Genomic DNA, 14544 nt, shown 5'->3' on the forward strand with positions numbered 1-14544 from the left:
AATGTGTTTTTTTTGAATTTGAAAAATAAAATGAAATGAGTAACTTAGAGCAGGTCCGTAACTAGAGGGAGGCAGAGGTGGCCCCCGGGCGGAAAAATTTAGAAGGCGGCAATTTTATGTGGGAACAAAGAACACCGTTATAAAATTATCGAATTTTAAAGTTGTGGCGGCAAAAATCCTAATTACGGCTCTGGCTTAGAGTTATGTACGTAAAACATTCTATTGGCATAGAATAGCGTATGCAAACAAAATTATATGAACCACATTTGATGTAAATCAATGGTTAAATATTATTTTTAATGATATTTCTATTGGACCATAGTTTTTCGTGTCAGAGGATGACGTCAGTCTCCTCTATCCTTACGAAGGTTTTAACAGCTGGTTGATGCGAAGAGATGAATTTAGAAGAGAATAAAAGTTCAACCGCCCTTGTGAAGAATCGAAGTCACCTGTTCCCAGTTGTCGGGTGAGCACCCAAGCCACTAGACTACAAAGGCAACGAATTTTAATCTTTTCTTAGAGCTCGTGTGCACTGAAGGAGATCGTACATGGACGGTCGGACCTACCTCAAGCTAAAGATCACAATTGCTGACACTACTGGCGCTCACTCTCACTTGCCGGGTGGAAGGGCACTCACACGGCAAATGAGAAGACGTGGGTTCGATTCCCTGCAAGGACAATTGAATTTTCATTCTTTCCTAAATTCATCTTTGCATACCCCAGCTATTAAAAACCTTCTCTCATAGTTTTTCACTATATTAAAAGGCAGTGAAACCCCTTTATATAGATTTGAAGTTATTCTTAACTCTAATTTTCGCGATTGAATCTTTTATCATATTTATTGAGATGAAATCGTTGTTATCGTACGAAAATTTAGCTGAAAGTAGAATAAATCTGCTTTTTATCTATGCAAATATTCCTAAACATAAGCAGTGAAGTTGAAGATTTAAGAAGAAATAATATGTAATGTTCTTACATAACATTGTACAATAAATGTGTCTAAAGAATAAAGGATGTTTCGTCTGAGAGAAGATGAGTAATGGTCCGGTTTAATGTGAAGCGGGGCATTCAAGTTTTCCTCCCAGTCGCGCGACTACACATACGCATAATATTCACAGTGAGCGGTCAGTTAACTGTTTATGTCGGGGAAATCACTAAATCTTTATGGGAAAAAGCACATTTCATATGGCTTCCCGTGGTGTCATTGAAGATGCCCATTACCAGACGTTCAAAGCTTTTATGAGACCCTGTGAAACTTATTAAAGGGGGGGGGAAGTGTATTTTTCTCTTAGTCGAAACCTGCCAGATACCGTGATTTTGATTATACCAGTATATTATACAGTAAAATCTTATTAATACGTCTCTCAGTTATACGACTTTCACATTCATACGATATTCGGCTTTGGCCAAAATTGGTTCCTATACATATTAATGTTAAAATAATTTAACCGCAATAATTAATAATAATAATTAATAATAATAATTAATATCCGCAATTTTTTGCAGATAATGAAACCGCGTTGCTGAAACAGTTCTTCTTACATATTGTGAAAGCAAAAGCCATAAATTTCAAGGTGATCGTTGGCATATACGAAAACAGCCATTGAGCTGGCTGATATAACCATTTAGAATGTACTTAATATTTAACTTTTTATTGCTTGTTGCTGAGAATACGCAGACGCGGCGAGCCCCAAAATAATGGGCTTCAATTGTTTTAAAGAGGGCCATATATGCCCTTTTAGTATTTTTTCCTACCAATGTTTCATGCGTTATCCTCAGGGATGGGGGGGGGGGAAGAAGTCTATTGCAAGCAATTGGTTAAGCCAATGAAAATGAATATGATGCATATAATGTTGCTGGGAAATGAGAATCAAAGTGTTCAAAGAGGGATGTTGCTGGTTTGAAATTTGAAAACTTGGGAAATAAAGAAAAGTGGGTCCATAATCCGGAAGATCCCATTAATCTGGAATCACCTCACAAATTTTATTCATCAACACAAATTAAATATAAAAAAAGACATATCAACCGATAACTAACTGCATCACATTTCTCTAATTAAAGAGAATAATAAAGTTAATTGACTTAACTGTAACAAATTTTATCAAAATAATAACTCACAATATGAATATATCTAAAAAAACAGATAAATATATCGCTAAAATATGCATCGATTCAGAAACTGGTGTGTTCTAAGTCAACAGCAGATGACGCTAACAAATGTTTCTTTTTTCTTTGTAATGCACACGCAATAATTGAAACTGAAATGGTTGAAGTTGAAAAGTCAATACAGAAGACAATATTATAGGAAAGCCCTCACATATACTACCAGGTAGCATTTTCTCCGGTCTTATCATGTGGCACCTACCCCATTTTTAAACCACAAAATCACTCTCATGGCTGTATTTACCACATTTTGAGTTTATGCGGAATTCTCATGCTCTATATTCATCTTTTTGGTCTTGGGCATCCCTAAATGATTTGGAGAAGTATGAAATGACTGTGAGAGGCTGCGCACAAATCACTATATGGGAAACCTTCAAATATTCATAACTTGAGAATGGATAGAGATAGAGCTATGGAACAAAGCTGTATCTGTATTAAATCAGACATGCACTGCAAAACCAGAGCAAGAAACGCCTCCTGGTGGAGAACTCTAGAACTTTTTTCTTTTATCTCGACAAAAAAGTAAGCCCTGAACGAAATTCCAACGTTAATGGAGTTTTCTGTTTATTGAAGAAACCGAAAAAAACAAGGTTCACTCGGTACGTGCACACTGATGTTAAAAAAAGTCGATGGCTTCTTGATGTTTATAATCAGTCAAGTGTAGAGCAGATTCCTGATAGTGTAGGAAGCTGCTCTTTTCTGCAATGCTGCACAATAAATAGGCAACATGCTAGAGGTGAAGGTAAGATTTTGCCTGACACAGATGATTGTAGATGTTCCAGATTGAGAACCTGGAACTAACTGATTCCGAAGGAAATATTTGTCCCGCGGAACGTGGGTTGAACATGTAGGCGCTAGACCATACTAATACAGTAAAAGTCCGATACAGCGAGTACGGCTTATAACGAGAGTCTCGCTATAACGAGTGATTCCCAAATGATAAGACAACGCAGTTCGAACAACAACTAACATTGACAATAGCCTTTTGATACCTGCCAGTGACCACTTCTCAATCCTCCGAGAAGTGATGCACCGCCGCTGGCAGGATCACTGGAATAACCAGATAAATAATATATAAATTACATGCCATAAAGCCCCCCCCTTGGCCATTGGCATTCGAGCTTGAACTTGAACTACCAGACAGATACCCAAATGGCATTCGAGCTGCAGGACCAACCGAAAGGAGGAAGTCTTGCTCGCCTGGTAGCGCATAGGACATAGTCGCCTCACACAATCATATCTTTTACTACGACAGAGTCAACCGGAGTGCCCGGCATAGTGCATTTCTATTAAAGAATGGACACAGAAAAGTCAAATTTTTTGACCACCCCCTCCTAGTTTTGAACTTCCTCACTATACACACAGAGGGTATGTGATGATTTTATTCGACTTTTGTCTCCTCCATTGACTATGAGAAAACGGGGCCAAATCTTACACATTTCCAAATGTCGAGTAAAAAATCATAATAAAAGAAAGATCTTTCGGTTTGCGGAAAAATGTAGTCATGAAGAGGGCAATGATATAATAATTGAGAACTTTAATTGTTTAGTTGGTCGATGAATAGCTTTCATCGAAATTCCTTTCAAAAAATGACTTGGAGAATCAAAAGCTGTGTGACCAAAAATCAGTTTCATGACTGAGTTCTGTTCATTCGCCGGGCATTAGAACAAAATGACCTAAAAGACTTCTCAATGCAAATAAAACTGCAATTTTCTACAATTTTATAACCTGACAGAGCAAAAAAAATGGATCTTCACTTACAACGAAAATTTTATTCGTGGTAGTGAACTGTCATTATAACGAACTTTTACTGCATTTACCACAAAAGGGGATGATATATTCTGGGTGATGGGTTAAATCCCCCTTCAAAATATTTACACTGATAAGTTTTTCTAACTTATCAGTGCTACACAGCTGTCTCCTTATACTTATTTGACATCAAGGCGATTTTGTGAGAAATATCACGCATATCGTTGTAGGTGTTTCCAAATTTCCTCAAAAAATATCATTATAGAGGGATCTATCGTTATATCGAAGGTAGTTGCGAGGTTTCGTCGCATTTATTTCAGTGAAATACGGACGAAAGTAGTTATATAATGGGGATAACATCAGAAAAATCTATTCCGACGGATTCTGCATTTCTTAAAAGCTGAACAAAATTTCCGACGTCATTAAAATTATATTACCTTGTTATCAGACTCGGGAATGCCATCTTCATTTTATGTATTATTCCAGTTGTCGGTTGCGACGTATTACATTTCCGAGAAGGGAGGTATTACGTCGAGTGCTATTTTCAGCGACTACTTTTATTATTCCTTAATAGATGCAGATCAAGTACACGATTATCTTCATTTCCGATTATGTTATAGGTTAAATCCACCTTCAAAATATTCACTTTTCTGCTTTTCCAACTTATCAGGGATATACACAGCTGTCTTCTTATACTTATTTGAAATCGATTGCTATCTCAAATTGCCAATTGGACGTAATTTTTTTCATTTTTAGCTGTTTTTTATAACCGCTGAACATTTTAAGAGGAGAGATATGTGGCAAGACTCAAAATAGGACAGATATTCAAGTATCATTAATTAACTCGACTGAAAGACCAGCCATTAACAAGGCATATTTTTTTTTATTCTTGCCACATATCTCCCCTCTTAAAATGGTCAGCGGCTCGCTGTAACTGCTTAGAACGACTCCTCGTCAGAGGTCCAGGAAGATTATGAATACTTGCTGAAAGTCGGCTTGCATTGGCTTGTGTAAGGCTCTGCTTCTCGGGATGTGGATCTTCTTATACAAAATCCCATCCCGTATCTGGAAATTTCGGTAACTACCAATTTCTTCAAGCTTCTTTCGGATAACTTGTAACTGACAGTCCTTTAATTGTTCGTCTTTAAAATTCGAAATGGCATTGAGAAATGGGATGTCGTCAGCTATTTCTTCTTCTTTTGCTTCAAGTACTGGGTGCCTAGAAAGACAGTCAGCATCGCTATGTTTCTTCCCACTTTTGAAAACAACCGTTACGTCATACTCTTGCAGACGTAATGCCCATATCGCTAGTCGTCCAGAAGGATCCTTTAGATTGGCGAGCCAACATAAAGAGTGGTGATCGGATACGGTTGTGAAAGGGCGTCCGAACAGGTATGACCGAAACTTGTTTATAGTCCATACAACGGCCAAGCATTCCTTCTCGGTTATTGAATAATTCTTTTGTGCTGTTGAAAGTGATCGAGAAGCGTATGCGATCGGCTTTTCATTTCTATCTTGAAATTGTACAAGAACCGCACCTACGCCATATCCACTTGCGTCCGTATGTATATGGGTTTCTGCTTCGGGCTTGAAGTGGCCAAGGACTGGGTGTTTCGTGAGACATGATTCCAATTGATCGAATGATGATTGTTGCTCCTCTTTCCAAATGAATTTTGCATTTTTCTTCAACAACCGATGTAATGGTGCAGCTATGACACAGAAATCCTTGATAAAGCGCCTGTAGTAGTAACAAATTCCCGAAAATCCCCTCACGTCAGAAATGTTTTTCGGGATTGGAAATCTTTCGATGGCTTCTATCTTGGCTGGATCTGGATGAATTCCATCTTTATCCATTAGGTGACCAAGAATCTTGAGTTTCTTCTGTCCGAAACAGAATTTCTTATGGTTTAAAGTTAATCCATCTCTTTTTATACATTTCATTACCAGTCTCAAAAGTGAAAGATGTTCTTCAAAAGTTGATCCATAAACTATTACGTCATCCAGATAACATAGACAAATATGCCATTTCAGTCCTTTGAGTAAACTGTCCATCATTCTCTCGAATGTAGCGGGTGCGTTGCAGAGCCCAAAAAGCATGACTTTAAACTGGTAAAGACCATCGGGAGATGTTCCGATATGTTTTTGTGTTCTTGTTGGATTGTGACTCTGTTTGTAATTGCTCTGTAACGAATCTATATATATAAATGGCATGAATATATATATATAAAATTGATTTAAAATTTTATCTTATATATAAATGTGAAAGTATGTATGTATGTATGCTCTTTATACAAATCTACAGTTTTAGACCGATCGTCGCCAGATTTTGCATATATACCAAACAGGTCCGGGATTGAACCGTAGGCTACTTTAAAAGTTCGTCAGAGCTGGGCAAATGCCCGAAATGGGCGAAAAACTGCCGGGCAACAATGGTTTTGGGGCCTCAACAATTACTTTCGGAACGTTTACTTTGGTTACCGTGGTTCCCTAGGAATGCGTTTAACACGTGTATATGACAATGGTTTGTCATTTCTTCAACGCTCTCAGTATATGTATAATATTTATGTCTTTATAATGGTTTGCCACATTTTCAATATTCCCAGCAATGAGGTTTTATGAATGGCGTCGTAATCATCATCAGCATCGCTTTGACGGTCAGGAAAAGGGTGATCCTCATAGAAATCAGTGTTAAAATTGCCGATTTTAATATAGAAATGCGGAAATTTGGTGGGGTTTTCTGTCACATCAATAATTTTAAAAATTGTATAGAATTCTCGATTTTTGAAATATTGAGTTCGCTTAGAGATATACGAAGCCCAGGAGATTAAATATGAAGCAATTAGCCTAGGACCTGCTTTCTAGTTGGATATCCAGGCAATAACATTGATTTCAAATGTTTATTAATATCTTCTCAAGCATGAAAATTAATGTCTCCGTATTGTCTTTTAATATTCAACTGCATAAATTCATATAGTTCAGGTTGTTTTAAAATTAACTAAAAATTCCACAGCTTTAATTAAGCATTTTTTGAAGCAGAAACAGGCAGAGATGGATAACTTGAAGTTCAAAGGGGGGGGGGGATCGAAATACCTAGCACCCTTTAAAAAAAGAGACAATATATATATTTATTTTTACGTTTCTTTTTAAATCTAGATTTGTTTCTTTCATGAAGTCGCGCAGGAAGTCGCCATATTGGTTAACTTAGACACGGTTTGCATGTCCCTCAAAGAAAGAGGGAGATATCACCTGATCCAAACAGTCTCATTGAAGAAAAACCGGGCAACGCCGGGTATTATAGCTAGCATTTAATAAAACTACGCGACAATATTAAACACACTCGAAAGAACAAACACCGATGAGGAACTTCAAAATACATGTAATTAGAAGGCGAATTTTACGGGAAATATATAAAGTATATAGTTGTAGGTGTTTCTGAATATCCTGAAAAATATCATTATAGAGGGATCTATCGTTATATAGAGTGTAGTTGTTGCGAGGTTTAGAAAATTATGTTACCGCGCTATCAGACTCGGGAAAGCCATCTTCATTTTATGTAACCAGCTGTCGGTTGCGCTATATTACATTTCCAAGAAGGGAAGTATTACGTCGAGTGTTATTTTCTATGACTACTTTTATTATTCCTTAATAGATGCAAATCAAGTGCACAAGCGTCCCTCATTCCCGATCATGTGATGCGTTAAATCCACCTTCAAAATATTCACTTTTCTGCTTTTCCAACTTATCAGGGCTACACAGCTGTCCCCTTATACTTATTTGAAATCAATTGCTATCTCAAATTTCCAATTCCAATTGGTAAAAAATTAAAACGTAATTTTTTTTATAATTATTTTTTAGCTGTTTTTTATATCACAATTATGTGTCATAATTAAATATACAATAAGGTTTTGAATTTTCATGACCACTTCAATGATTTGGAATTTTTTCTTTTAAAAACCATATTCAAAATTCTGCCAAGTAATGATTTAAAGCAGCGGTTCCTAAATACTTTTCGTCATGGATTCCGTCCAGAAATCCGGGTGTCTGCTATGGACCCCGATTTATACCAGCAGAAACTAGAAACATCTACCAGCGAAAATGTTCTCAACAAATGGAGGGCATTTTATCCAGTATGTATTAGTAAATCTGATGTTAAAGCACTGGACTAAATTACTGGACTGCAAAAGGAATAAAACTTCCAAATCATAACAATATTACTGGTGCAGTCTACTAATGTGGCATCGGTGCTTTTGCGCGTTAATTTAATTAAAATTTTTCTTTTTTTAGCAATTTATTTATTTTTTCAACTTAATATTAGATTATTTCTATAATTCTTCAATTGGCCAGTGGAGGGTCCAGGCACCCCATTTGAGAACCACTGGTTTAGAGGAGCAATAACTCAATTATTTTATGAACTTGGAAAACTTTTCAGGATTTTGATTCAATTGTTTCATTCAAAGTTACTGAAGTTTTTCAAATATTTTGAAACAACAATATATTCGTTCTTTTGTTTTCATACTTTTTCAGGTCAAAAATTTAAATATCAAATAGGCAGCTTTATCTGGAACAATTTTATAAAGTGGTTTATCACGCAATCATTTGCTGATAACCTGCATGTTTAGTTCCAGGTGCTTCAGTTTAGTTCCAAGGTATATATCAAGCTGTTTTCATCCTTTTCGCTTAAAAACATTTGTATTTGATTTATTTGTATCTATCCACACATATTTTCGTATCTAATTCAACACCAGGGCCATCTTAACGAGTTCAGAAACCCGTGCCCTTGTCGCGGTAGAGAGAAAAGGGGTCGAAAATAGATATAATTTATTTATTTATAAAATATTGTTGTCCTTGTAGGCCTATACAAGCGATTGCTGTTGAATATGACATAGATATTGTTTGTTATAGTACAAAGAATTAGTGATAGTGGGAGAGTCGACAATATAGCTGGGGAATTTGTTCCATTCACCAATGGTATAAGGAAAGAAGCTGTATTTAAAGCAATCAGTAGAAATTATCCAATATATAGCCAATCACTAAAAATAAAACGGATCAGCCATGTCATCTCAACAAGTGGGTCTAGAATTCCGAATCTCAAATAGGGACCTGCGTCCCAGAAATTTAAAAAAAATGTTTATCCTTTCTGAACTTCTGGTAGTTTTTTTGACTTTTCAAACTTTATTTTATTGTTGAAAAAATTATGTTTTATCTCTGAAAAAAAAAGTTAAATTTTTAACAGAAGTTGAAAAGAACCTGTCAGTAATGTTGAGGGTGTGAGGATCCGGTGTATTATTGCTAGAAAGCATGTTTTGGCCCAATGTCGCGGTAGAGAGAAAAGGGGTGGATGATGTTGACAAATATATTGAAATCTCTCCGCGAACATAATAAAATATTTATTTGAACAATCATTTTACCACCAAGACAAGAAAGGGTAATGATACATCGAGAACATACGAGCGAGCTGTCGCTGGTCGTGTCAGCCATTGAGAAGAAATATAAGATATTATTATATAATTATTATTATTATTATATAATTCAATAAATACTATATTATTTCTCCTCTAAGGTGTCAACCACATGGCTTCGTATGAAAACTCTCTAGCTCTATTGTACAGCTACAGGTTATTCGGCTCTCTGGTCCAAAACATGCTTTTTAGCAATAATACACCGGATCCCCACAGTACTCCCCACTGAGACCGTAAGCCGGTTAGGTTGACAGATTTCGTTTTCCTGTGGGGATCCGGTGTATTATTTCTAAAAAGAATGTTTTGGCCAGAGAGCCGAATGGCCTGTATAATAGAGCTAGAGAGTTTTCATACGAAGCCACGTGGCTGACACGGCCAGCGGCAGCTTCTCGTATGTTCTCGATGTATCATTAGTAATGATACATCGAGGACATACGAGCGTCGTAATAATTGTTCAAATAAATATTTTATTATGTTCGCGGAGAGATTTCAATACATTTGTCAACATCATCCACCCCTTTTCTCTCTACCGCGACATTGGGCCAAAACATGCTTTTTAGCAATAATACACCGGATCCCCACACCCTCAACATTACTGACAGGTTCTTTTCAACTTCTGTTAAAAATTTAACTTTTTTTTCAGAGATAAAACATAATTTTTTCAACAATAAAATTAAGTTTGAAAAGTCAAAAAAACTACCAGAAGTTCAGAAAGGATAAACATTTTTTGAAAATTTCTGGGACGCAGGTCCCTATTTGAGATTCGGAATTCTAGACCCACTTGTTGAGATGACATGGCTGATCCGTTTTATTTTTAGTGATTGGCTATATATTGGATAATTTCTACTGATTGCTTTAAATACAGCTTCTTTCCTTATACCATTGGTGTTCCATTCACCAATGGTATAAGGAAAGAAGCTGTATTTAAAGCAATCAGTAGAAATTATCCAATATATAGCCAATCACTAAAAATTATTAGAAATTATCCCCCAGCTATATTGTCGACTCTCCCGCTATCACTAGTTCTTTGTACAATAACAAACAATATCTATGTCATATTCAACAGCAATCTCTTGTATAGGCTACAAGGACAACAATATTTTATAAATAAATAAATTATATCTGAAAACTAAGCCTATAAATGTATTTTCCGAGTCATGTGAAACTTATTATATTCCTCATTCGAAATACAACTATACAATCATACAATAATGCCAATTTACCATGATTAATTTATGCAGTCACACTGACTAATTATAACAGGATATATAATATCGATTGATACCAATTTCAGACGGGTATACAAACATACGTGTATCAAAGTTGATCAGATTTGAATAACCCTTTCAGACTCGAGCATTCATTTTTTGGAATTTTCAAGATGTTTTTATATTTTTATACTCAAAAAACATGTAAAAAACATAAATGTTAGCAAATATTTTTTTTCAGAATTTTGAATATTTTTTTTATTTAGTTATTTTCTTATGAAGAAATATAATAGATGATGCAGGGTATATTCATCTTCACATACAATTTTTTCCATAATTTTATTACTAAATTTTATGTGATGAATCACAACTTTTCCGGAGGCACTTTCTCCTGGAAGCGATCCTAAAAACCCCATGGAAATTCAACTTTTGAGTGATGCCCTCCGATGGAAGCCAACAAAGTTTTTGTTCACCATATTTCTAACTTAAACCATATGCAATCCTGTAAGTCAGGGCTGAACTCCCTTGGGGTTAAAAAAAATTTCTACGGTGGAGAAAGGAGAAAAGCACCCACTACATTTGTGCATCCAGGGTCGCAATTTACAAAAATACTCTATTACTATCAAGATATTAGGGTACAGAATTGTTTTAAAAATACAAGTGATCCCGTTTTCCCCCAACAATCAGATTTCTTTAAAAAAAATTTTATTAGTGAAAACTTTTAAAAAATTTCATTTGAACATATTTTTTTTATGTTTGCGAATTTTATTTTTAGATCATTAATTTAGAATTCAATAATAATTCGCCGCTCGATTAATTAAATTGACTGATGATAAGAGTTAGGGGCCATTCAAGTATTACGTAAGCAAATTTTTAGACATTTTTGACATCCCCCCCCCCCCGCCGTCAGCAAAAATCAGCAAAACTCTGACCCCCTCCTCCCCCTTGCCAGCAAAATTTCGTCATCAGCTCTGCCCCTCCGAATCCTGACGCATATTGGTGGGATCAGAGACGACGTGCACGGGGGAATAGAGGGGCTCGTGCCCCCCCCCCGACGATTAAAAATGAACTTTTTCAATGCAAGAAATATTTTTTTAAATTAAAATTTCAAAAGAAAATACTTTGATATGTCATTATAACCAATTTCTGTTAATTTCAATGTTATTTAAAGGCTATGAACTCAAAATTTATCTTTAATAAATTCATTGCGACCCATCCTTTAAGCCATATAATGACAAATCGCATAAAGGCAATTGGCTCGCGGACCAAATACGACTGGGAGTTATCTGATGCGGCCTGCTCTCCTGAAACCTAATTTTGTAAAAATGAACTAAGCGGCACATTTACAAATCGCCCAAGTGTCCCGTGGTACATTTCCAGCGCATTTAAACGATCCGTGACACATTTAGAGATCTCTTGAGGGACATGCGACGTAGTTTTACAGCACTTAAGTGGCCCCCAGTGCGGTTCTACATCACTCAAGCTATCCGTGGCACATTCTCAGATTATTTAAGTGATCCACGGCATATAATTACGGAGCACTTGAGTGATGAGTGGTGCAGTTCCAGAGCACTTAAGCGGCCCGGACACATGTCCAGATCTATTGTATCCATGAAACATTTAGAGATCACTAAAGTGGCTCTGTAGGGCACTTATCAATAGTGGGGGAATGTTACTTCAAGGGCCCACAAACTATCGAAATTTTTCTAGTTTTAGGCGCACCGAGTAAGATGCCAGTAAAAAGAGTTCATATTTTCATAAAGGGGGGTTGATGACTTAAAGCATTATCCAAACCCCCTCCCCCGTTGTCATCAGCAAATCGGAAACCCCCTCCTCCCCATAGATGCTGACGTAATACTTGAATGGCCCCTTATGAGACTCATAATTACGTATAAAAAATTCCAATAAAAATTATTTAGAAAAAAAGTAATTTTTAGGATATTTATTTTCAGTAGAATTTGTTTGGAGTAGATTTAATTTATTTTTAGTGGAATATTTATTAGAATTATTTCTATAGAACATCTAAAAAAAGTTTCTAAAAGTCAATTCGCTAAAAAAAAAAGATAATTATACGTATCGTCCCTCATGCCAGAAGCATTAATGCACAAATTTGCACTTTTTGTATTTATCAACTGGTTGGATCCCTTATATTTGGCGATGTAAGTTCTGTCAGAAACGCGAATATTTAACGCCTTTTAAAACTCGGGATTTTAGGGAAATGCCACTCGTAACATGTGAGCGTCATTTCCCACGTCTTGGAAATTCGCACATTCAAGCTTCTGGAATGAGGGACGATATATATATATATAATAATTATATATATATATATCATTTGACATATATTGTATAATTACAAATTTTTGAAATCAAATAATTCCGACTATGTGAATATAATTAGGTAAAAAACATAGCAATTATTTCAGAATAAAGACTGAATCTATACACTTATTGAATTTCAAAATTAATTTATTTCCAAAATAACATCTTGAAAGTGAGTAGAAATTTAACAAAAAAAATGAATATAAATAACTGTATAAATTGAATATAAATTCAAAAATTAAGTCATAATTACCTCAATACTGTAACTTTTGATGGAAACAAGACGCTTACGAGGAGCCACAGTTGCCACACTCATGTTTTCTTATATATGTATTTTTTTCCTTTCTTCTTGAGATCAAGGTTCCGAGATGTTGAAAGAATGTTTGGAGAGATTCGGAAGAGCTGAGATATCTTAAGAAGAGCAAAAACTATTTAAGACGAAGGAGCAACAGATTCCCTTGAAGAGAAAAAGAGAAGTAGGAGGAGCCTAATCAAGTGGCGATGGCCAATCACATTTCAATCTCCCTGATCTTCCATATCCAACCTGTTAGATTAAAGATCAATCTGAGGCGGGGATCACACTCACGTCAACATAGGCGTAAGTAGAATATTTCTCGGGGGGGGGGGGGTTGTTAATATTTATTTTTTCATCTAAAACATGTTTTTATCATAGGTGTCTTTGGGGGAGAGGGGACTGGTCCCAAGGCCATAGTGTGCTTTCTCGGGCCCAGGGTCAGACTTTTCTTTGGGGGCTCCTCTTTATACAAATACAAATACAACGCCACAACAGGCAAATTGCCCAACGAGGTGGCTGACTTAAGAACATCATGGATCCCCTGAGCCATTTTTTGGAGGCCCTACCTACTACTGCTACACCACACATGCACCCCGCCCACCCCCCCCCCCGCGGAACCCCCAACGAATCGGTACATGCGGGAATGTAAAAAATTTTGAATAAATACTTAACGGGGAGGGTACTTACTTGAAAGGGTTATTATTATGCAAAACAAATGTAAACCTTTTTGGGGCCCCCATTCGGCTTGGGGCCCCGGTTTCCCCAGCCTAGTTACGGGTCTGCAGGCCCCCTCTCCCAAGATGATAAAAATAAATTCTGTTGTGTTCTTCCGGTACCCTTTTCCTTTACAAAAAATTTAAAATATTTTTTAAATTTTTTGTAAAGGAAAAGAGTACCGGAAGAACACAACAGAATTCATTTCGTCGTTTCCCAGCCCAATGAGGCTTTCTGACGACTTACAAATTACCTTTCTCAGGTGTTGTGAAGAAGAAAGACAAGTTTGTGGTATGTGTAAAGCATGAGTGTGTGGGCGTGTTTGCGCAGAGGAAACAACCGATGCACTCCGAAAGATCACAATTAGGGGAAAAACGTATAATATACAGAGGTAACACATACAACACATATAAGATATAGAGGTAACACATATACGGATATAAGAATGAGTATGATATACTAGTGGCAAAGTATAGATAAAATAGGATATAAAAGGATATAAATTATTCACACACAGAACAATCGAAATAGAAATGCGCAATATAAGTATAAATTTTTTCCACTATATCTTTTTTCTATTTATTTATTATTATTTTTTATAATTCTCTTTTTTTTACATATTCCTTTTTTTAATTTG

The 14544-nt window shown here is 36.1% G+C and overlaps 1 protein-coding gene across 1 annotated transcript in view; it reads right to left on the reverse strand.

Moving 5' to 3' along the window:
• Nucleotides 1-13338, reverse strand: part of ple (tyrosine hydroxylase ple) — a 45145-nt gene extending 31807 nt beyond the window's left edge. Inside the window, exon 1 of the mRNA XM_089243246.1 lies at nt 13152-13338. Within this exon, the coding sequence (XP_089099372.1) occupies nt 13152-13214 (63 nt within the window). The 5' untranslated portion in view covers nt 13215-13338. The remainder of the gene's footprint in view (nt 1-13151) is intronic.
• Between the last annotated feature and the right edge of the window lie 1206 nt (nt 13339-14544).

This window comes from Pholcus phalangioides, unplaced genomic scaffold, assembly GCF_987345545.1.
Source record: "Pholcus phalangioides strain wild (caught in Gottingen) unplaced genomic scaffold, Ppha-v1.0 ptg000015l_1, whole genome shotgun sequence".
NCBI classification, from domain to species: domain Eukaryota; kingdom Metazoa; phylum Arthropoda; class Arachnida; order Araneae; family Pholcidae; genus Pholcus; species Pholcus phalangioides.